The 26295-nt window shown below is 37.0% G+C and overlaps 1 protein-coding gene and 2 pseudogenes across 1 annotated transcript in view; all 3 read right to left on the bottom strand.

The window, feature by feature from the left end:
• Positions 1–1339: 1339 nt before the first annotated feature.
• On the bottom strand, positions 1340–1720 carry LOC150083630 (late histone H2B.L4 pseudogene; annotated as a pseudogene).
• A 10202-nt stretch (positions 1721–11922) lies between these two features.
• LOC150083631 (late histone H2B.2.1 pseudogene) lies at positions 11923–12321 on the bottom strand (annotated as a pseudogene).
• Positions 12322–24140: 11819 nt separating this feature from the next.
• Non1 (nucleolar GTP-binding protein 1) overlaps positions 24141–26295 on the bottom strand; it is a 119508-nt gene continuing 117353 nt past the window's right edge. Inside the window, exon 18 of the mRNA XM_090378094.1 lies at positions 24141–24412. Within this exon, the coding sequence (XP_090234220.1) occupies positions 24260–24412 (153 nt within the window). The 3' untranslated portion in view covers positions 24141–24259. The remainder of the gene's footprint in view (positions 24413–26295) is intronic.

A 26295-nucleotide genomic window follows, 5' to 3' on the forward strand; every position in this document is an offset into this window, starting at 1 on the left:
ACCTTGCATTTCTTAATGTTAAACTTCAATTAATATTTCTTATTGCCCATCTGCCTAATTTTTCTAGAGCTTGTTGCAGTATCTTACCTCGATAACTCTCATTACTTACCTTGATTACTGCCTAATAAATATAAAAATAACCATGGGCCCAGCCATGGATTAATGTTATCCGTGGATTAACAAAAATGTTATTAGTGGAATTACTTTAATGTTATTAAAGTTACGACTATCGTTAACTTGAGGTGGCATTTTAATTAAATTCACACACACGCAGAAAATATCCTTCATAAATATCCATTAATAACTACTCTCTGGCTTCTCCCACTCAGCCATCCCTTTATCCATAACAGTAACGTAACTTGCCTTTAATACCAACACTGCTTCAATTTATACAGCAGTCTTTTATGAGTAACAGTATCAAAAGCTTTCCTGAAATCAGAGTATGTGTTATCAAAATTATTTTTGCATCTATTTCCTTTATTAATGCATCATAGTATTCACTTCAACAGTTATCAGTTAACCCGATATCAGTTATCCAGGACCCATTTAGGTCCTCTCAAGGTCCTGAGGGTTTAGATTATTTGGAATTATTTTAATTTTGGGATTTATGGTGTAGTAAATAAGCATATTACCGTTTATGGTATTAATATACACGAGCCGGTTTTACTGTATACTTTTTATTTTATTTAAGTAGTTTACTTTAATTTTTTTTTTTTTTTTTACTTCTTGGTAGTACAGTAGTTATATGAATAATATTATCCTGAATATATTTAAATTTTGGGCCCCTGAGCAAAAATTTTTACTTGGCCTCGTTTTTGGAATATCAATTAAAAAAACAAACAAACCATTATGCTCTCATAAACAGTTTTCCGACTATAAAGTTAGTTTTTTTTTTTTTTTTTGATGCAATGGCGGAAATCTAAAATACGGCCAAGTCGCCGATTATATAAAGCCAAAAAGTCAGAGGGCCGATAGCTTTTTAATGGCTGTTAACTAAATAAATATCACTTTACTGCCAAAATTCAGACTACAAGTACAGTTAACTCAAACAGATGAGAACAAGTTGGATTGGAGCATTAATAAAAGACCTATCTTTATTGCATACCAAAATTAAATTATGATTGATATGCAATAATAAAATTAAACACTAATATAACGAATTTTTAATTTTATGAGAAGTGTATATGTACAGGAGCGAACTCCTATACACATACGTTTCACATAATTATTCTATCGAAAACTTAAGCTCAGCGTCCCTTTTTGATACATTTGATATCTCTTTTTCAAAATTTTGGTGGCCCTGAAAAGGGCCGTTTTTTTTCCAGTGTTTTTTGCAACTTCAATCGCACCAGCACTTTGTAACAGCTTTCGTTCCTTCAGAAACTGCATGCTTTCTTAATTCTCCTGGTAACAACAAACAGACTGCACTCTGGATTTCACGACTACCGATGGTGATCTTCTTGACATAATGCATCAAACGTGCACCCTCTCCAGCCAACCGCTCAAACATATCCATCAATAAACTATTCATCACTCTCATAGCGCTTTCAGAAATACCTATCCCCGGATGAATATCTCTTAACACTTTATATACGTAAATATCAAACGTCCCCTTCTTCCTTCGATGCCGTTTACCTTTCTTATTTCCCTTCATATCATTTTGTTTTGATTCGAAGAACCTCTTAGATTTATTGCTACTATCTCGAACTTCAGGTGGCATTTTATTTGACTTCACACTCAAGCAGAAAACTTCAAAAAACGAAAAATGCCCTGCCTACACGGTATTTATCAAAAGACAACGGATTGAAATATGAGCAGGACGTCTTTGAAAGCTTCAGAGTTAATTGAAAGGTCCAATAGTAATAGATTGTGGCTATACATTTATTTATTATTTTTTTAAAATAATTCTTTAAAGGATAAAGATAAATACGACTTCTTAAATTTATTACTACTATCGTTAACTTTAGGTGGCATTTTAATTAACTTCACACTCATGCAGAAAACTTAAAAAAAAAATGAAAAAATACGGTAATGGTATTTATATAAAGACAACGGATTGAAATAAGATCAGGACGTCTTTGTAAGCTCCAGAGTTAATTAAAAGGTCCAATCGTAATAGACTGTGACTATACATTATTTATTTATTTTACTTTTTTATATGTATGATAAAATGATAATACATATATGATAATATATAGCTTTTATAGTTAGTTTTAAAATCTAACTATAAAAACTATGGGTTTGTAGAACTACAGTAAAAGTTATGAATGATTGTAGAGTAAACTGTACAAGTTTACCTGGTACAAGTTTTTATATCAGGTAAATATATAACAGGTTTTTATACCAGGTACGTATAAAATAAGTAAATGTTAAAAATATTTATCTATACATTTTTTTAATTATAAATACAGGTTTTTTTTGAATGTTTTCCAAGTTATTAATATTAGAATTGTGGAATAGGACAATTATATTTAATTAATAGTTAATAATTCATATTTGATCGGAGATATTGTACTGGGTCCAGAAGCGAAACTACAAAAATTCTTCGTTCCCCCCCCCACAAAATATTCGAACGGGCCTACCCCTCTGATTTCAACCACAGCATCGCACCACAAATGTACTAGAAGTTGGCATAATTATTTAAATCGAAATGTGTAAATCTAATATTTTTGAATTGTAACCCATCCTAAAAGAACAGTAAAAGTATTAGGGGGTCAAAAATATATCGAATTGGATGAAAAATTTGTCACACTTAAAATAATTTTAGCGGAGGAAATACCCCAATAGGGAATGCTTGAATAACTTAAATTATATTCCTAAAATAAAAGAATGAAAAAATTGAAGATGTGAAGTATCATTAGCTAAGGATAGTTGACAAAATTATTTTTTAGAATTGATTTTTTGAATCCAAATATGCATTTATTAATTTGATAATCTGGAAACACTGCTACCAATTTTCAAGACATTTGTAACTTATATGAATATGATAGATACACTCTGATAGCAAAGCATTTGAACATGTTATTATAATAATATTGGATTGAGATATTGGCAAAGTACTGTATGCTCAAAAGTTAATATGTAATGTAGGATCAACTTTACAATATGGAATTTCGCAGTACAGGAGAGGAAGTCGAAATGTGGTGTTATCATGGTTGTATTGTGTTCTCTCAAATTTGATTTTATTTCAGATTTGGAACTTACTAACAATAACATTAGTGAGCAAAATAACTCACTAATGAAAAATAACTGAGGTATTAACATTATGTGCTTCTGAAAGTTAGGTGGATAATGGCCGCATCTACTTCGAAATCCCCGTGTTTACCTCAGTATTCCTTAGTGAACTACTGTAGTACACATTATTATTATTATCTTATATTATTTTTCCCTGATTGGGGCTTCCACCTCGTGACGGGTATTGCTACCAAGTACACAGGGTAGTTGTTATGTCTGATATTACTGTTGGTCGAGGAACTCTCTGACTATTCTACAGGTGTTCAGGATTGCGACTTACTGGAGTTTCTTGTAGGTGTTCGCTGGGAGACCTATTCCTGCTAGGTTGTTATGTAGGGTCTTTGGCACCATACCTGTAATTGACACGATGATCAGGATGGTCTTTACTTGTTGCATATGCCACCATATCTTTGATCTCCTGTCTTAGATTCGTGTACTTCCTGATTTTTTCCCCATGGATTTTCTGCAGGTTGCCAGTGTTAGGTACCGCTATGTCAATCAGATAGGTAGCCTTTTCCTTCTTGTCAACAAGGGTTATGTCCGGTCTGTTGTGCGGGATTGTCCTAACCGTTATTATGGCGCGGTCCCAGTACAGCTTGTGGGTTGGGGTCTCTACTACTGCCTGGGGTACGTACTTGTAATACGGTACACTTTCTTTGACCAACTGGTATTTCCTTGCTAGCTTCTGATGTATTAGCCTGGCTACCTGGTCGTGTCTATGAGTGTACTCAATCTGAGTGATCACCTTGCATCCTGCGGTGATGTGTTGGATCGTTTCTGAGGCCAGGTGGCCTCGTCGACATGTGTCATCTAACACTCTGGGGTCCTTGGGTGGTGAGCACGAATCCTTCAGTCTCGAGGAAGAGCGTCCCGCTCGTGAGCCATGCATTGGAAGCAATTTTATCTACGTGATCCTGATGGAGATAATGTAGTGTCTTCTCTGCCCATCTTTCTAGCTTCGTTTGTACTTCCTGGTTGGGGGGGGGGACTCTTCGCTTAGGTTGGGTGGAGTGCTGCTGTGTGTTTCTGGAAGTAATCCTTCAGGTTAAAGATCGCTGTCTTCTTTGTTTTGGTTTTTTAAGGAGCATTAGCAACTAAGGACATATTGCTCCGGGTCATGCGGTGGTCATTCCCTGACCTTTCCGCATCCTCCGCATTTGGTGGTGACGGGCTCGAACCCCGGTTTAATCAAGAAGCGTGTGCTACGCACTGCTGCTCCTTCCCACCTGGCTACGGAGGCGCCTCGCTGTCTTCTGTTGCTCAATGAGGTGTATCAGGCCCCTTCCTCCTTCTTCCCGGGCAATTGTCAGTCTCTCCACGGCAGATTTCGGGTGGTGTTGGCGGCTCTTGGTCATCATTGTTCTTGTCTTTCTCATGATATCCTCCAGCTCGGTGTTAGTCCAATCTTTGACCCCGAATGAGTATGTTAGCACTGGGACTGCATAAGTGTTTATGGCTTTAACTGTGTTTCCTCCGTTCAGCTTTGCTTTCAACAGGCTTCTGAGTCTCTGATGGTATTTTTCGGTCAGGCAGGCCTTAATTTCCTTGTGCTGTATCTGATGAGCTTGCATCATCCCTGAGTATTTGTAGGCCCGTCCCTTTGTCATGGCTTCGATCTCTTTACCACTCTGCAGCTGGTAGTTTTGGTTGACTAATTTTCCCTGATGCAATCCGTGGGTCTTGCATTTGTCTACACCAAATTTCATCCTAATATCATTGCTGAACCAGCCAAAAAAAAAAAAAAAAAAAAAAAAAAAGAATTCTGAGTTACCTTGAGAGAGAGAGAGAGAGAGAGAGAGAGAGAGAGAGAGAGAGAGAGAGAGAGAGAGAGAGAGAGAGAGAGAGAGAGAGAGATAAAGGGGACTCACCAAGAAAGAGAAGGATGATGCCAGCTCAGGACCCTGGGTGTGCCAAAGCCCATACTCATCAGATGTGAGCCCCTGGGGTTGTTTGAGTACATTATACAATCAGTACACATTGAGTACATTGTACAACTAGTACACATTGAGATTTTTTATTATTATTTTGTATATTCAGCGTTGTATGTACCAAAAAAAAAAAAAAAAAAACACTATAGTATTATGCTATGCATTAATAAACAGTCCGATATACTTTAAATAAGTTTTGGTTCCGAAATTTTTCATTTGTCGTCCCAGCTTTCTCGATTTGGGATTCTGTACTGTATTTAATTATTTATTTTAGATTTATTTATTTTCGAAAGTTTTCTGATTGTAATAATTACGTATTGTATTGTATGAGAAATATCAGAAATAGGATTTTGTAATGATTGATTAAGAAGAATACGAAAGAAACTATGTACTAATTTTAGTACAAAAAATGTACCGTACTGAATTGTACTTGTGCATTACTGTGAAAAATATCGAAATTATTTCACTTTTAATTCATTTGCAGTTCAAAGACTTGGAACTGATGAGTAAATGTTCTTAAAATCGAATTTTACGTTGTAAATCGAAATTATGATTAAAAATACTTTTTTTTTTTTAAAAATCATAATTTCTGAAAAATACTGAATATATGGACCCCTGCTTTTCATAAGCAGGGGCTTCCATATATTCAGTGAACATGTCCCTACGAACACAAAGGGAGGAGGTATCGTACTCTCTAAGCTATACCGCAAAACTCCGATTTTAAAAAAATATATATATAGTCGAGCAGTCAGGGGCGCAAGTGCAGTAGCACATGTCTTTGAGTGGACCAGTTCAAGTGCGTGACTACTAAATACGATTAATGATTGCATTCGTGATTTATTGTAGTAGTAGTGGCATGTGATGCAAGAAAACAAGTGTATGAGCTTATACAGCATCAGCCAAAAAAAAAAAAAAAAAAATTTACAAAACAATTCCCTCTAAATGTTTGTCCAGTTCCTCCTTAAATTTATTTAACCTATCAACTTCCACAGCAACAGATGGAAGTTTGTCCCAGCAATTAACCACCCACTGGCTAAAGGCAAATTTCCGCACATTTATTCTACATCTGTCTTTCCTCAATTTGAATTTATGCCCCATTAGATCGTAATCTGATCAATTGGAACAATCCCATCAGAATTCAGCGTGCTCAACCCATTCAAGGCCTTATATACCTCAATCAGATCCCCTCGCAGGTGCCTAGTCTCCAGAAGCTGCAATTTGCAGAACTTAAGCCTCTCTTGGTAACAGGATCCCTTCATTCCCCTCACCAACCTTGTTGCCTTTTTCTGTACACGCTCAAGCAAATCTACATCCTTCCTAAAATGAGGCCTCCAGACCTGTACACAGTACTCAAGGCGTTGCCTGACCATTGCCTTATACAGAGGGACAATCACCTCATTTTCCCTGCTAGCAAAATTCCTATGTGTCATTGACAAAACCCCATGACCTGTCCTGGCAGCCTGTCTGCATTGCTCAGAAAACTTCATATCTGACTGCAAAATTACTCCCAGGTCTTTATCGTTTTCTACCGCCTTAAGTGTAGTACTGCACAGTTGGTACGTTCCTCTGGGGTTACTTCTACCCATATGCAGTACTTTGCATTTATCAATGTTAAACTTCAGTTGCCACTTCTCAGCCCAAATTTTCTAGATCCTGTTGCAGCAGCGTACTGTCATTAACAACCCTATCGACCTTCGTATCGTCGGCAAACTTGGACATTAAGCCCGATATACCTTCTTCAATATCATTGATAAATATATAAAACAACAGTGGGCCTAACACCGAACCCTGTGGAACTCCATTGATAACATTAGTCCACGAAGAACAGCACCCATTGATTACCACTCTGTCTTCTCCCACTCAACCATCGTTTTATCCATTGTAGCAACTTATCCTTAATACCATTCTGCTCCAATTTGTACAGTAGTCTTGCATGCACAACGGTGTCAAAAGCTTTCCTGAAATCCAAGTAAATGATATCAATTATTTTTTGCATCCAGTTCCTTTGTAACCACATCATAATATCCTATCAAATTTGTCAGACAAGACTTTCCCTTAACAAACCCATGCTGTGTCTGAATTATTGCTGCAGTCTTGTCTAGATGATCCTGCAATGCATCTTTAACCAGTGACTCCATTATTTTACCCGGAACAGAAATTAAACTAACTGGTCTGTAATTACTCGTGTCACCCGTCGATCCCCCTTTGTGAATTGGGGATACATTTGCACATCTCCAGTCCGTGGGAACTCCCACGGACTGAGTCCAAGGGCGCTCTCATAATTATGGCTAAGGGTTTGGTTAGTTGCTTTGCCGCCTCCTTTAATATAACTGGATAGATCCCATCCACCCCAGGTGCTTTTCTTATCTTTAACTTCAACAATTTCTCCTCCACTTTGCTCTCAGTTATTACAAAATCATTAAGTATCCTGCTACAATTTGATAACCTTCTGCCATTTTCAAACCTTAATAATTCCTCATGTGTGAATGTAGATGCAAAATACTCATTCAGTTTGTTTGCTATCTGAGCAGGATCATCAAAAGTCGAACCATCGATGTCAAGTGGACCAATCAGATTCATCCCCTTCCTTTTAGAGTATATAAGTAAAGAAATCCTTGGTTTTTCTTAGCATCCTTTGCCAAGGATTTCTCGTAATCTGCCTTCGCCTGCCTAACCTCCTTTGTGACTTGATTACAGACTAGCATATATCTTCCATAGGCTTCTGTGTCACCTGATGATTTATATGCATCCCATGCATTTTTCTTCTCTGCCACGAGTCCCATTAGTTCATTTGATAACCATTTAGGCCTAAACCTTGAACAATATTTCTTAATAGGTGCAAAGTGCAAAGTGTGTTAAGTGTCTAGCACCAGGGGTTCCCCCCATCTCCCCGTTGCTTTCATTGTAAGTGTACCAGTTCACTGGGAAGGCCAGAGATTTAAAAGTGTATGGATCATGTGAGTGTGTTGTGTTATTTACCGTTGTTCTTCTGGCCATTTAGCCGCTGGACCCCAGCTGAGGCCCAACGTTGCCCGCACTTTGCCCCGTGGAGGCAGGCCAGGTAACCACTAGTTTAAATTTGCACTCTGGCAGGTCCTGCCACCTAGTTTCCTGGGATTTCAGTGGCTAGGACCTTTAAAAAAAAAAAATTGCATGGGAATATTGCGCTAGAATTAGAAAAGCCAAAATGGTGGGCGAACAGCGTAATTTAGACACGGTTATTTTTGGCGTGTGGGGCGTTCGCTTGCATACAGATAGAGTTGGGTAGGGAGAATGAAGACTGGAGGGATAAAGACAGAAGAATGGAGTCAATAGGGGAGACGACCCCAGGTAGAATCAGTGGGGCATGCCCATACCCCACCAGAGGGAAGAGTGGGGTCGGCAAGGAGCGGAGGAGACAGGAAAGCCGTCACCTCCCCCCGCCGGGGTAAGGGAGAAGGGCCAAACAAGGGAGCCGGCTCAGATCACTAACATGGCGTATATGTAGCAAAGCTGTGGCTTCGTCAGGTCCATGACAGTGTACAGTCCATTAGTTGGTCAGTGTTGGGATAGGATCTCATCCACTGCTGTTCCAATAATCAGGGTGTCAGTGTGGGATGGTGTCACTAAGGGGCTATAGGTCTCATCCAGTAAAGTCCTAGTCATTGTTGTTCGTTTCAGTTGTCAGAGTTCCAGTGTCGAGTTTAGGGAAGTTGTGGTAATGCTCGTAGTCTGCTGAACAGTTCGTGCGCAAATTTCGAGAGGGCTCTATAGTACTCCTCCTCCGACAGTACAAGGTGTTCCCGATCCTTCGGGTTGAAACATATTTTTGTTATAAAGTGACTTCTTATATCATCAAAGAGGGGGCATTCATGCATCAGATGTGTCCATGTCTGATTTTCACCGCAGTGGCATAGTGGTGATTCTTTTATTCCGAAGGTCGAAAGTTTGGCATTAAAGGAACCATGTCCCGTTAGAAGGAAGGCGGTGTAGAGCCCCGGTGAGAACCAGGCCGGCTGGTGGGGGTAGACTTGGGTAACGTCCGGGATAAATTTCCGGGTTATGGCGCCTTTAGTTGATTCTGCCCATCGGGACTGCCAGGTTTGCCGGAGATGGTTGATAAGACGTTTTTTTCTCTATGTTGCTGTTGTTGGCTGGATCGGTAGTGAAGCCGATGCAGGATACACTTTTACCTCTGGACAGTTGAAAGAGCATACCACAGCGGACAATTTCCAGGTCCAGGGGGAGTGATCCTGCCAGGGCCTGCAGCGCATGAGAGCTGACAGTGCAGCATGCTCTTGTGATGGTGAGCAAGATGCTACGCTGTATTGATTCTAATTTCCTTTTGTTCACAGCCGTGGTTGCTTTGTTGTACCAAATCCCTGCAGCATATGAGACGGCAGGGATGAGAAAAGCCTTGTAAAAGAGAGACAGGGTCCGTTTCCGTAGTCCCCAATCTTTTCGTGTGACTCTTGCTATGAGGGCTGAGTAGTTCCTGATCTTTCTCTGGAGATAGATGAGATGTGGGGTAAAGGATAAGTTTTTATCCAATACGATTCCGAGGTATTTTAGTTCTGTAGTTAGTTTAATCGTGGTTCCTTCTATTTTGATTTGTGGTGGCCTTCTCGTGTCGAGAGAACCCTTGAGGAGTATTGAGGATGTCTTGGTTGGTGATATTGTTAGGTGGTTCTGTTTCGCCCACGTTTGCAGGGAGTCAATTGCCCGGTTTGCAGTGGCTTCCAGTTGTGCCCGGCTGTCCTCCTCCAGCATCAGGACGAGGTCGTCTGCAAATGCTTGTGCATCTGGCCCATTGAGATTCTGATTGAGGAAGCCGTCCATCACCAGATTCCAAAGGAGTGGCCCCAGGATTGAACCTTGTGGGCACCCCCGGAAGATAGGCCGAGTAAGTTGAGAGTAGGGAGCACATACTGATATCCTTCTATCAGACAGGTAGGTTTTGATACAGTGGTACAGGTTATTGGAGATATTTGCCTCCCGGAATCTGCCGAGGACACTTGGCCACCAGAGTGAGTCAAATGCCCCGGCAAAATCGACAGAGATCATTAGGAAGTATTTGCGGTTACAGTTGTTAGCTGCGGTTATTATGCGTTCCAAGGCATCTACAGTGGAGCAGCCTCTACGAAAGCCAAATTGTTTGGGGGATCGTAGCCCTACCTATTTCTTAATAGGTATGAAACTTTTAGTAGCATCCACGATTAATTTCTTGAATGCTTCCCACTGAGAATTTACTGTTGGTAACATCGTCAGTTGATCCCACTGTACAGAATTTAAAACCTGTCTGAGACCACTGTACTCACCTTTACGGAAGTAAAAACCCTTACCCTTACCTTTGATGGTAATCATATCTTTAAGTAAATTCCACATCAGTACACTGTGATCACTGCCACCTAGTGGTTCCTTTATCTGCAAATTCTTAATACACGAATGATCACTGCTGATAACCAGATCAAGAGTACTACCCTCTCGAACATGCTGCTGCAGAAAACAATCATCCAATAAATCCACAAAAGTCTTAGTAGTGTGCGAGTCTCTCCTGTAAACTCCTCTGACCTGGAGGTCGCGTCGGAGTATGAACATGAATATTTCGGGCGCGTTAGAAAATAATTCATGATTTATAAAAAGGAAAGAGCAACGCCTTTTATCCCCGAATCGAGAATATTTCGTTTCAGCGCAGCCGCCATATTTCGGATTCACCCTTCTAATCAGTGCACCGCAACAGGCATTTATCCAGTGCTTCAGCTATAATATACCGTATGTGGATAGCCAATGTGATATGTATGAAAAAAAGAAATAATTTCTGCATTTCAATCATTTTGACTTAGAAAGTTCGACAAATATTCCCAAATATAAAATTTTATGAAAATCCTTCCACTGGAAGTCGAGTTATTACATGAGGATGTACGGACAGACAACAAACAGCTGCTGGATTCTGTCTCGACAAATCTTTCTAAAAGAACCAAATATAAAATTTTATGAAAATCCATCCACCAGGAGTTGAGGAACTTTTTTAGAAATATTAGTAACCTTATACTTTGAACCACTGGAGCACCCAAATATTTTGTTTGGGGTGGGCCAGGTCGTACTTTCCACGTTGGTAACTTTTATAAGAACGAACGCGTGAAAGTACAATTAATATAAAACCAAACGTTCGTGGGTGATTCCCCCCCCTCCCCACGATAGCCTATACATTGAACATGTTTTTACTACTCTTGGTATGTATCATGTTTTTTTTTTTTTTTTTACCTGGGGTTGATCTACCCTAGTATCAACCATAAATTGTTAACTGATGAAGATTAATTACTGTAACTAATAACCATTCTTATACCACGTGAAATTATTAATAGTTTATTGTAAACTATAAATAAAATATATTAATTTCACGTGGTATAAGAGTGGTGATTAATTACCGTAATTAATCTTCATTCATGGAAAACAATCACTTAACGTCCTTCTCTAACTATATGTTAGTTGATGGTTAAAGTACAAATACTTAAATATCTATAGCAGTACAGCATTACGATTGTCGAACTGATTTTAACAGGCCAAAAATTTTGAAATGGTCTGAAAAAGAAAAAGAAGAAAAAAAAAAAAAAAAAAAAGCCTGGAAACCACTGCAATAAATAACATCATAAATACCTATATATTTATCGAAGCATAAGATCGGACAACATACAAAAGTACGATTTGATGTCTCTTTATCAAAAATTTGAGTGGCCCTGAAAAGGGCCGTTTTTTTTTTTTTTTTTTCATCGATGAAAGTTTACCCGTGTCGAATCTTTGCCACTGCTTTCGTTCCTTCAGAAACTGCATGCTTTCCTAATTCTCCAGGTAACAACAAACGAACTGCACTCTGGATTTCACGACTACCTAGAGTCAATTTTTTGATGTAATGCATCAAACGTGCACCCTCTCCAGCCAACCGCTCAAACATATCCAACACTAAACTATTCATTATTTTCATAGCGCTACCAGAAATACCTAGGTCTGGATGAACTTGTCTTAAAACTCTAAACACATAAACATCAAACGCTCCCTTCTTTTTCTTCCTTCTTCGTTGCTGCTTACCTTTCTTTCTTCCTTTCACAGGACTTGGCTGAGCAATGGGCGAATTCTTACTTTTATTGCTACCATTACTGACGGCTGGCGTTTTAAACTTCATACTGAAGCACAAAACTTCAAAGAGAAATAAAAAGTGTCGTCTGCCAGCTTACACTATTTATAGGAAGCAATCGGATTGAAATCACCTGGACGTCTCTGTAAGCTCCAAATTATTCTCATTAAAATGTCCAATCGTAATGAAGATATTGTAGAGTTAATTTTAAAACAATGTTGCTAAGGCTAATTTTGTTTTAATTCTTTTAAGAAACCTATAAACGTAATAAATGTATATATAGACTCTTTTACCAAAACTTCGGACACCATCCCATGTGATAAAACAAAGTTTTAGTAAAAAATCAGTAATTTCTAGGTACATCTTCGCTACTAATGATAACTTCAAACCGTAGGTCTACGAATTTGCGTATCTTGTCCGTTCCTCCTTCAGCGCAGTAGCCTGTTGAGAAGGCGTATTCATATAGAAATTATATGATTTCTAATTTCTAAGTAACTAATTTCATATGACTTTATTAGGAAAACTTTTGAGTCTAAAGGCAAGGCTTCTGGTGCTGATGACATATACCCAGTAATTTTGAGGGAGGTAGCCAGGGAGTGTCAAACCATTGAAGTTAATTATGAGGGCATCATTGTACTTGGGAGAGATTACTTTGGCTTGGAGAAGTGCCAACGTATTGCCAATACATAAAGGCACTTCTAAGAGAAGTCAATAACTGCAGACCATTTAGTCTGATTTCAGGGGTAGGGAAAATCTTAAAGGCAATGATTAAGAGGACAATCCAGGGACATATAGATAGAAACAGTATTCTTAAGGGAAAATCATGTTTAACTAATCTGGTAAGAGTTATCTTGATACAGTTACTCATGAGCTGCATGTAGGATGCAATTTCAACACAGTTTATTTGAATTTTAGAAAGGAATTTGACTCAGTTCCTCATGAGAGGTTACTGTATAAGCTGGACAAGTGCCAACTACATTTTTATGCAGCCAAATGCAAGGTCTTACATCTGGGGAATAGCAACCACAGAATAATTTGTACACTTGGTGGGGTTGAATTGAAAACAGTCAAGGAAGAAAGGGATCTGGGAGTTACAATATGGGCAGATATGAAGTTTTCTCAGCAATGTAAACAGGCAGCAAAGAAAGCCCATGGTGTCGTATCGATGATTTATCGAACAATATCCTGTAGAGATAGGGAGGTCACAATCCCACTGTATAAGGAAACTGTAAGACATGCATTTGGAACACTGTCCAAGTAGAGAGATCTCATCTCAAAAAAAAGACATTGAGCTTCTTGAAAAGTCTAAGGGTCCAAAGACAGGCAACTCATATGGTGAAATCGGCAAAAGAGTGACCGTATGAGACCTTCAGCATTAGTAGAGGCATATGATGCAAGAAAGCATGCAGCATCAGCCAAAAAATAAATAAAATAAAAACACTCCCATTTCACCCGTCCGTTCGTTCCAAATACCTGTCCAGCTCAGCATTAAATTTATTTAGGCCATCAACTTCCACAACAAAGGATGGAAGTTTGTTCCACCAACCAACTACCTGCTGGCTAAAGGCAAACTTCCGCACACACGTCTTTTCTCAATTTGAATTTATGCCCTCGCAGGTGATTATTCTGAGCAAGAAGAAGAGTCCCATCAGCACTGAGCATGCTCAAACCATTCAAGGCTTTATACACCTCAATCAGATCATCTCGCAGGTGCCTAATCTCCAGACACTGTAATTTGAAAAACTTAAGCCTTTCTTCGTAAGAGCAACCCTTTGTTCCATTCACTAATCTTGTTGCCCTTCTCTGTACTCGTTCCAAAAGCTTTACATCCTTCTTAAAATGAGGCCTCCAGACCTGTGTACAGTACTCAAGTTGTGGTCTGACCATTGCCTTATACAAGGGGATAATCACCTCCTTATTCCTGCTAGAAAAATTACTATATATCATTGACAAGACACCATGAGCTACTCTTGCAGACCAGCTGCACTGCTCAGAAAACTTCATATCTGCCTGCACAATTACCCCCAGGTCCTTTTCGCTCTTGACCACTGTCAGTGTAGTACCACAGAGTTAGGGCTTACAATACTGGGTTCCTGGTCATTTTTTCCGGTATTGATACAAGAAATAGCAGTTTTTCGATACAAATTTAAAAAAAATAATTGTTTATAATTTAATCACATAAAGGTTATAAAATTACCTTTATGTGATTATGACGTCGTTATCTCTACTAGAAAATGTTTGATAAATCATCGATAGGGCAACATTGCAACCTGTCCGCAATTCTTGGACAACTTCATGTCTGGCCATATTGTAACGCCCAAGTCCTGTTCCTCCACTACTGACTAGTTCAACTCCACCAAGTGTATAAGTTATTTTGGGGTTGCTGTTCCCCAGGTGTAAGACCTTGCATTTTGCTGAATTAAAGCATAGCTGCCACTTTTCTGACCATCCCAGAAGTCTATCTAGGTCATTCTGAAGAAGCTCTGCTTGGTGGCGATCATTAACTACTCTACTGATTTTTATATCATCTGAAAGTTTAGACCTCACCCCTCCATTCTTTCATAGATGTCATTTAAGATAATCAAAAACAACAGTGGTCCCAATACTGATCCTTGGTGAACCCCACTTCTTACATTAATCCAATCTGAGGAATAACCATTTATCACAACACTTTGCCTGGTGCCCCAAGCCATCATGCTATCCATCTAAGGATTTTCCCTATGATTCCAGCCTGCTCCAACTTATAAAGTAACCACTCATGTGGGACTGAGTCAAATGCTTTGCTGAAATCCAAATAAACAATGTAGAAATTATTCCCTAAATCCAGCTCACGAGTGACCTGTCAAAATGGCTAACCAGATTTGTTAAACATGATTTTCCCTTTATAAAATCATGCTGTGTATCCTACAGAATTCCATTTCCATCTAAATGATCCTGAATTCCACCCTTGATCATTACCTCCATGATTTTCCCTACTACTGAAGTTAGACTGACTGGTTGGTAATTTCCCGTTACACTCCTAGAACTGCCTTTATGTTCCAATTTACACCAATCCAACGGAATCTCTCCTGAGTCCAGTGATGCTCTCATAACTAGCCTTAATGGTTCAATGCACTCACTTGCCGCCTCCTTTAATATTATAGGGTATATGCCATCAACCACAGGAGCCTTACTCGCTTGTAGGCATGAAAGTTCTCATTATATAATCATTTGAAATTTCAACATCATTAATTACATTTTTTTCAACTTCACTTCCATAATATCTCATTGACACAAAGGGTTTTTTTTATGTAAATATTGATGCAAAGTAACTGTTGAGTTCATCTGCAACTTCAGCTATGCTATCTAATACTATTCCACGTCCATTATATAAGGGTCCAATCTGATTTGTCCTTCTGTTCTTTGCATTTATAGTTAAGAATTCACATATATATTTTATATATGTGAATTCTTAACTGCACTCTTTGTCTCTCCGAGACTCAGTAAAGATACTATAATGAAAATTATACTTCGCTTAATAAAACATCTTTCTCCTTCAGAAAATGATGAACATAATTCAACCATGGAAGACCAACATGGAACAGAACATCAATATTCTGCAAATTCTTTCCAAAATAAGAAATTGCCTGACTCCAATGAGATTTTAAAAGATGAACTTGAGTCGGAAATTAATGAAATACTTTTAACTATTTTTGCTAAAAAAGTTCAAAGCCTAGAAAATATGGACTGAGATATACGATTATCTCAGTACAACAGTACCAGAAAATAAATCCGAGAGGGCGTTTTCTGCCGCTAATCAAATACTGTATGTACCAAAATTAGATCCATTTTAAATGATCATACTATTGATTGCTTATGTTTCTTAAGAGTTCACTTTATTCCAACAGGTAGTGTGGATGCTTAAACATAACTAAACATTGCAGTAACTATGTATTTTTTTGTTTTTAGAATAACTGTATTTTAATGATTTTTTTTTTTCCAGAATATTTATTATTGCAATAAAAGTTTATTTAAAACATGAATTAAGTAAAACAGTACTTAGTTTTTTTTTTTCTTACTTTATTGCACCTAATTGTCATCAAAATTTAGTGAGAAAAATGTTTGTTTTTGGAATACCGGTATCCCGGTTTCATAAATTAAAAATACCAGTATTGTAAGCCCTACACAGAGTTGATACGTTACTCTGGGGTTACTGCTTCCCATATGCTACTACTTTACATTTGTCAATGTTAAACTTAATTTTCCACCTCTCAACCCATCTGCTCAACATTTCTAGATCCTGTTGCAGCTGCGTACTGCCATTAGTGTCCTTAACAACCCTGCCAACATTTGTATCATCTGCAAACTTGGACATTAAGCTTGATATACCATCATCAATATCATTTATAAATACAGAAAACAACAATGGACCCAACACTGAACTCTGAGGAACTCCACTAATAACATTAGTCCACAATGAGCAGTGTCCATTGATTACCACTCTCTGTCTTCTACCACCCAACCATCCCTTTATCCATAGCAGCAATTTTCCTCCAATGCCACACTGCTCCAATTTGTTCAGCAGTCTTCCATGTGCAACAGTATCAAAAGCCTTTATAAGATCCAAATATATGATATCAAAGTTATTCCCTGCATCCAGTTCCTTTGTGACCACATCATAGTATTCAATCAAATTGATCAGGCAAGACTTTCCTTAACAAAACAATGCTGTGTCTGAGCTATAGCTGAAGTCTTGTCTAGATGATCCTGCAGTGCTTCTTTAACCAGTGCCCCCATTACTTTTTCCTGGAACAGAAGTTAAACTAACAGGTCTATAATTACTTGTGTTCACCTTGGTCCTCCTTTGTGAATTGGGGTCACATTTGCACATCTCCAGTCCATGGGTACCTCCCCTGAGTCCAAAGCAGCTCTCATAATTATGGCTAAGGGTTTGCTTACTTCCTTTGCTGCCTCCTTTAATATAACTGGATAGATCCCATCCATCCCAGGTGCCTTTCTTATGTTTATCTTCAACAATTTCTCCTCCACTTCCCTCTCAGTTATTACAAAATCATCTAGCTCACTGCCAGAGTTATTCACCTCTGGCATTCCCCTCCCTTAACAACTCCTCATGTGTGAATGTAGATGCAAAATACTCATTTAGTTTGTTAGCCATCTGAGCAGGATCATCAACAGTTGAACCATCAATATCCAGTGGACCAATCTGATTCATCCCTTTCCCTCTAGAGTTTACATAGGTAAAGAACTCTCTGCTGTTTTTCTTTGCATCCTTTGCCAAAGATTCTCATAATCTGCCTTTGCCTGCGTAATCTCCTTTGTGACTTGGTTACAGACCAGCTTATATCTATCATAGGCTTCCATGTCACCCATTAATTTATATGTATCCCATGCATTTTTCTTCTCTGCCATATGTCTCATTAGTTCATCTGACATCCGTTTAGGCCTAATCCTTGAACAATATTTCTTAGTTGGTATGTAAAGCCTAGTAGCTTCCAAAATAAATTCTTTGAATGCTTCCCATTTTGAATTTGCTGTTGGTAACATCATCAGTTGGTCCCACGCATAGAATTTAAGTACTGTCCCAGACCACTGTAGTCGCCTTTACAAAAGCAAAAACCCTTCCCTTTACCCCTGATGGTAGTTACCTGTTTGAGTGAATCCCACTTCAGCACACTGTGATCACTGCCACCTAGTGGTTCCTTTATCTGCATATTCTTAATGCATAAAGAATCACTACTGATAATTAGATCAAGAGTATTACTCCCTCTAGTTGCTTCCCGAACATGCTGATGTAGAAAACAATCATCCAATAAATCCACAAAAACCTTGCTAGTGTGTGAGTGACCAACCCACAAATTCCAGTCAATATCTGGGAAATTAAAATCCCCCATTATAAGACTCTCTGATTTACTGGCCCACTATTTCCCTGTACAGTTTCTTATTATACTCATCAGAGTCATTAGGCCTATAACACAGTCCTACTCTCAATTTTGATCTCCCAATGCTTATGTCACACCAAACTGACTCGACACTGCACTGTCCAGCGATGTCGACTGGCTGCACTTTCTTGAATTTTGTGTTTCTTAACTAATAGCATAATCCCTCCTCCCTTGCTATCCTTCCTGTACACATTGTACTCCCCAAATTCCTGTTCTGCATTCCTTATATCTGTGTGATACCACATCTCTGATATCCCTACAATATCTGCCTTTGATATTTTGAGCAATACCTCAAATTTATTTACCAAACTCCTAGCACTGGTGTGTACACGCAATTATACATGCACCTGTTCCTATTCTTAGCTACCCTAACACAACCCATGTGTTTACTTGTACCGCAATGACTCCCAGCAGTCTCTGAAATACCTGCATCTTGTTTTCCAGGCTGCTGCTCATTCCAATAGAAGCAGTGCATGAATGACTTTCACCTCTGCCAGTGGCTACTGTTAATCTGTTAGCCCTTGTATCCCCCCCAAGCTAGCAGTTTTCCAACCCACCTAACACTGCTTCGATAACATCAGCAAATATTCTTGCACCTTTTCTATTTAAGTGTATCCCATCCCTGTAGGAGCAGTCTCTCCTGTTAACAAGTACAGACCAGGCTGAAAAAAAAAATTCTACCCCTTGAAACTTTGGTTATGTGGTCTATAAAGTTTGGAAACGAGGCACCTTAGAGAGGACTTGATTGGGGTTTAAACGGTTTATAAGGTTAGTAAAAGGAATGAAGTTGGAATTTTCACTGTTATAAAGAATTCCAGAACTAGGAGGCATAAATGCAAATTACAGAGGAAGAGGTTTAGACCAGATTGTAAGAAATTTCCTTTTAGCCAGAGTATCACTGAAGACGTCTCCACAAGTAGCCGAAGCTGATAAGTTTGAAGAAATTCAGAGGTCAGCTGGATAGTTAACTTACATGAGGAGGGAAATGCATACTTCGTGTTTTGTATTTTCTTATTTTTTTTTTTTGGCTGGTGCAGCAAAATTGTGTGGCTTTCTTGCATTATATGGCCAATACTAATAAATTTCCACTTATATTCTTACAGCCTAGGCAAGAGGGTACAATTTCATTGTAACTGTATTACTGCAGCTGAATATTTATTTAAATTATTTGTCCTCTCATATTTAATGCACTTGTTCAAACAAAAGTTTGTGTTGCTCCTGATTAACAAGTAAATATCACAGTAGCAACACTAGTTTTTCAAATTAAACTCTACTGTACTACACATATATGCATAATACAGGTAAAATACATAAATGTTGAAAATATTTCATTCTCATTCATTTTACTTCAAAAAGATAATGCAGTTTCTCAAGTTGGTTGAGAAAAGTTTGTAAGATCAAGCTCGTAGGTTCATAAATTTAATTGGTAGCGTTAAATATTTTGGTACATAAGATCGAATGTTCATTAATCAGGAGATTGCTGTATGTTTTCTTTCCCCCTCCATATATGCATTTTTCTTATCACTGGAAATTACTGAAACGGGAAATGCCTCTAGACTTTTCCCTTATGTTTTTGGACTCCCAATATAAAACACTCATCCAGATCATGATTATATTATATATTTTTTTGCTTTTTCTTCAGTTGCCTGCATTCTCAGATCAATTGGGCAATGTGATGAAACAGTTTGAGGAAAATGTATCGATGAGAACACATACAAGTATAGCACCCTACTATAAAAGGAACATGTTATGAAAGACATGTTTCAACTAAAGGATGACCGTAATGACCATGTTCGTGCTTATTCTTCAAAAAAAAAAAAAAAAAAATAATAATAATAAAAAAAAAAAAAGCTTAAAGTCCAACAGACAAAAGTGTGACAATGCAAGGGCTGGCTACACATATCTAACCATGGAAGCTTATTTCAAGTTTTCCCCTTCCTCATTGTCCACATCCAGGATATACTCATTATAAATTAACATAACTTAGACATGAGTGGGCAATAACATAACTCTTTAAACAGGATGGTCTCTGCATTACTGGTTAACGGTTGTGTTTATATGGAGATCAATATTTTAAAATGGTCCTCACAGTTAAAAATTGCATTCAATAAATTGAATGCAATCATAATTATTTTTAAAATCCCTGTATTTTAATCAATGTGGGATAAATGAAAATATTTGTAATTACTAATTAACTATTAATGTACGACATAAGTTATATTCAGGGTAATTCTTACCATGAGTGTAACATGACCACACAGAAACTGTTTAATGAAATTACTTCTCAGAAGTAAATATGCAAAAAAAAAACAAACAAACAAACAAACAAACCCTGTTGTTAAATGAAAAACTATGCCAGTAATTTATAAAATAAAAAGTGAAAAGTTCAGTGCCTTAAAATGTAAATGTTTATGCAGTATTTCCAGAGAGATTATTTTGGTTTTCCAATTTGGATTGCAGCTGTTAAAATTCTCCTTACTAAGTATCCAAAGCTGAGACTATTTTTCTTGAAAGCTGACAGATGAAGTTTATAGTAGTGATGGTCACAATCGAGAGGTTATTATCAATTCTTTTGATTACAGCAAATCATTTGAATGATTCATTCAATTATGGAAAATCATTCGAAATTTGATTACATCATCCAAATATAAATGAATGATTAGTAGCTAGTAATCATTCGATTACCCCCATTATTAGTTTACAGTGGATGTACTAGCTGTTCTGAACTATCTTAATAGTTATATAGCAAGAGGTAACCAAACCACAGTTCACAGATTGGATGCTATGCTGATACCTGAGGTGCCACTCTCTTGAGAAATACAGGATGGAACAATTTGCACCTCAAAATAATTTATGTTTTATTAATACTCTGCATTAATAGGAAATGAAAGTGAAAAAAACCTTGTAAATTGCAACCACATGTCTAATAATTTTAATACAAATTTGACATCTTTCAAGAAGTGTGTGCACTGCTTTGAATTTTATTCATACCATACATAGAGTTGTTGTGCTTTATTATGAAAATACCACAATTTATTTAGTTTCAAAAGATTTACAAGCAGATATACAAAAAGATTTACTAAAAGTAAGCAAAGCCTTTATATATCTGCTTCTAATTAACTTTGAAAGGGGATTTCAATTTCATGTAATCTTTTAATTTTTTCTTTTTCACTGTTTAACCAGTATTTACTATAAAAAACATCTTGAATAATTCATATCAAAACATTTTTATATTATATAAAAATACTAGAGTACCCATGGCAAATATTTTGCCAAAACTGTTTCAGAGAAGAAGAAAAGATTAATATTGAAGTAATTACAAAAACCTCTCCTTGGCTCCCTTCATCGCTACTAAGGTGTCAACGTATGGACTCAGGTAAAAATGCTGTTTGATAATTTTTTACATGTATGACTATACTGTCCTTTAAAAAAATTACAATTAATGCACAAAAATTATCTGGACTGGGAAACTGCTATGTAAAGTTGCCCACGAGCAAAAATGCCAACTTTGTTAAAAGTCTGACCACGAGATTTATTGATGCAGTGACAAAATCTAAGAAACTGTGTTCTCTTCAAAGTAAACGGCAAGTTAATTTTGCTGGGAGCTAAATCAATTCTCGGAATTTGAAAAGTGGCCGGAAAATTTTTTGGATTTTTATTTATTTATTATTATTATTTTTTTACAGCTAAATAAAACCTAATGCAAAAGAATCATGTCAAAGGCTTGTTTAGAGGAACTTAAGCAAATTATTATACAGATTTCAGTAGTATATAAAAAAAGTTAGGCTCAAAATGTGCAATGTATTTACTGCACTACTTTTGAGCATGTTGAATATAATATGGTAATTAAAAATGCTGATATTATACTCAAGAAGCATTTGCCAAAACTGCCACATGACGTTCGAATGACAGGTAGTTGTGATCTCTATAGCAGTCCTTAAAAGGGAGGGGAGACTAATACACAGAGGAAATGGATGGCAACAAGAAATTTGGTAGAAAGCTTCCCAGGAATATTAAATCAGAAATTTTGGCAAAGAATCAGAGCAGTTCCAAATTTATAAAAAAGTTTCAGTAGGAATAACTTATATAAGATAAAACATATGCTGAATATTTGATGTCACTGCAACTTTTCTTTATTCAGCAATGCCCAAACATCCAAAAACACTTTCTTTTATATACATAGATAACTCAACATATGTATGAAAAAAAAATAAAAATTTCCTGAAAATCTGTCCAATTGAGTTGAGTTGTTACATGCACACATAACATATAAAATAATACTTTTATTCATTACTCAGTAGGTTAACAGTTAAAATAAAGCAGCTAACCATGATTTTGAAATGACTGTATTAGAAATATATTAGTATATTTTATTTAATAGAAAAATAAGATGCATCTGTCATCCACAGAGTCGTCCTGTCACCCCTTCGAGACTTGATACAGCAAGTTTGATAATTCTGCTACTATCATAAACATCTCTGAACCCCACAGAAATCCATGGCAGTTAAAGTAGGTTAGGGAAAAAAAAACAAAAAAACTTGCACATTAACACAAATTAATGCACGCAGTAATTAGAGCACTGCATTATGAAATGCTACAAGAAACATTAAAAATTTGTATGCTCCATTTCCAGATGTTGTAAAGTTACTATACATTCTCTTAGATATCTGGCAAAATATAAATAAAATCTTTTTTTAAAAACTGCCATTAGTTGCCATTATTTTGTTCATTGATAATATATGCACATTTTTTTTTTTTTTGGCAATAAAAAAAAATTAAATAAAACTCGAAAAAGCATTTTTGAGCCATCAGTGCAAAAAAAAATAGGTTGGAAGAGATGAGCTGCTATTAACTTGTCTAGCACTGTACTTGTAAACCTATGCAACTTCCAAATTGTAAATAACAGTATTCAATTACCTAGCAATCATTATAAACTATAAAAGGAAACCTCATACCTTTATGTAGAATCAGAATTCTCTCAATGCTCATGTTGGAAGGATTATGTGATTATATAATTACACAAATAAATGTCCCATATTTAATATTAAATAAAATCAATTACGAAAATTACATAAATAAATACTTATTAAACAATTATCATGCATTCAATTATCATCCCCAACATAATGCATCAGGAAAATCGGGGAGAAGTCGACAGTCATCAACACCCCTAAAAAAAGTCACCAACACCCCTATAAAGCTTGCATTAATGAAAAATTTAGGTAAAGCATTGGATAAAAAAGGAATTTTCATTGGGGCTAAAATAAACTCCTCAGAGACTATATATTTGAAACAAAGCTACAGGATACTGAACTAACAACTTGATGATCATTTAAAGTACAGTAGTTGTGTATGGATGTTTTGGAAGAAGGAAAGAAAAGATAATTATGAATCTCTGATGTCCAACTTTACTGCAGTGTATAAAGATATGAGCTACCGAATGTCTCTGAAAATTCATTTTCTTCATTTCCATCTTAGTTTTTTTTATCAAAATTTGGGAGATGCAAGTGATGAGCAAGGAATGTTTTCATCACAACATATACATGATGGAAAAGTTGTACAACGTTTGTGGGGATACTGCCATGCCAAGAGATTACTTCTGGTTTTTTAAGAGGGCAAGCAAATGGGCTATAAGAAAAACTGTTGAGTGGCAAAAATTTTGAAGGAAGCAGAATGTATGTAGTACATAATTTGTTTGATTAAAGTATTTTATAATGAGTAAGACTCATTTTTAAGAGAGCATATTTATTACTGTGTGATATCTGAAATTGGTTGAAATTAGTTGCTAAGATTTCAGTTTATAGCTTTCAATGGAGATGTGATACAGACACAATTTTGGTATTTTTGGAATCAATGGATCAATTTCCTTTAGTTTCTGCAACTTTTGCTCTGGAGGTATATTTCTTTATTTTGGTTAGGGTTATTGCATAATCTAACTCTTGTGCAATAATTATTATATATATATTCAAAATTGCAATTACAATTATTTTAAAATAACATAACTTTATTTTACTTTTTACAGTATTAACAAGCAGTGTAATTGCTGGTTACCGCCTGGATGCCTTTCCAATTCCTCTCTTTCCTGTTAACAGATGTCTTGGTTTCATATTTAAAATCTTTCGATCTGCTTCACCTTTACGTGCTTGAAGGTTGAATTTCTTTTGCGATTTCTTAGCAAGAGTCTTAACTTTCTTTCTCATCTGAAATTTACAGACACGAAGAAAAGAATTATACAGTGAAATTAACAGTGAGAATAATTACTACAATGAAACTGCTATTTAACATTTGTATAGGGAACAAGTTCTTTTTTTATACTTTAAAGTAGGAAAAAACCTTAAATGAAAGATATGTAAAAATTAAAGTTTAAACAACTGTGTACTTGGTTACAATGAAGTTAGACAAGAAACTTTACATAGTTACCAGGGTGTCCCAAAATTAGCATTAGTAGAGGCATACGATGCAAGAAAGCAAGCTTATGCAGCATAGGCCAAAAAAAAAAAAAACCCTTTCCATTTCACCCCTCCATTCATTCCAAATGCCTGTCCAGCTCAGCCTTAAATTTATTTAGGCCATCAACTTCTGCAACAAAAGATGGAAGTCTGTTCCACCAATCAACCACCCACTGGCTAAAGGCAAATTTCTGCACATCTATTCTACAATTGTCTTTGCTCAATTTGAATCTATGCCCCCTCAGGTTCTTAATCTGAGAAAGAATCTCATCAGCATTCAGCTTGCTCAACCCATTCAAGACCTTATACACCTCAACCAGATCACCTTGCAGGTACCTACTCTCCAGGCACTGCAATTTGCAGAACTCAAGCTTTTCTTGGTAAGAGCACCTCTTTGTTCCCCTCACCAATCTTGTTGCCTTTCTTTGTACTCATTCTAGCAACTCTACATCCTTCCTAAAATGAGGCCTCCAGACCTCTATACAGTACTCAAGGTGTGGCCTGACCATTGCCTTGTACAACGGGATAATCACCTCCCCGTACTTGCTAGCAAAATTCCTATATCTCTTTGACAAAACTCCATGACCTGCCCTGGCAGCCCGTCTGCACTGCTCAGCGAACTTCATGTTTGACTGTACAATTAACCCCAGGTCTTTTTCACTTTCCACTTCCCTGAGTTTAGTACCACACAGTCGGTACATTTCTCTTGGGGAATTGACTGAATTGCACTTTTGAAAACATCATAATGAAAAAAATATGTATTAAACACTCAATGGAAAATTATTTTCTAAAAATCAGATCATCAAGATGACGTCTCTCACGGCAACGACACTCTTCAAACCAAACCCAAACCATCAAACGTGCTGACACATTGCCAGCGGAATGCTTGCGATTTTGTGGTGGATATTTTCTTTTAATCGCTCCCTTGTTGGATTATTGGAGTAAACACGGCTCTTGAGGTATGCCCACAAACAAAAATCAAGTGGGGATAAATCAGGACTTCTTGGAGGACTCCAAGGACTCCGTAGCATTCCGCGAAATGCAACTCTTACTTTAATTGGGGAGTGGCTGTATTTGTACGAATTTTGCATAACGTATACCCTATGTGATAAATAATACATTGTTCATTGAAAAATCAACCCATTTTTTTAAAAGTAAAATCCACACAGAGATTTTGACAGAATGATAACTCTGAAGGAAAGGACTAAAGAGTATGTTTATGCTTTTGAGAAAAGTAGTATGGCAGGGACTGGAGAAAAGAAATCCTAGAGGTTTGGACTAATATAAACAACTGTACATAAACAAACATAAATTTCCATTTATAATTAGTACACCAGTGGCCAGAGGAGTTTACAATTTTTTATGGCAGTGTACATGCTCCATCTTGCAATGTACTTACAGTGTACTTAGGTGCAATACTCTAGAATCATGGCTAGCTCAAATCATCCTTGTAAATATATTTAAGAGGACTGGAAGTACTTCCAATGAAAGTAATCTTGTTATCCATTTTCTGGGAGAATGTCAGATTCTAGTTCTTTTTAAAAGTTTTCACATAAATTCACATATTAAGCATACCTACCCTTCTAATAAACTGCTTCGCATTTTGTTTGAATTTATACACATGTGCAATTTTT

Source organism: Mastigoproctus giganteus, chromosome 7, assembly GCF_048544385.1.
Source record: "Mastigoproctus giganteus isolate SK-2022 chromosome 7, ASM4854438v1, whole genome shotgun sequence".
Taxonomy (NCBI): domain Eukaryota; kingdom Metazoa; phylum Arthropoda; class Arachnida; order Uropygi; family Thelyphonidae; genus Mastigoproctus; species Mastigoproctus giganteus.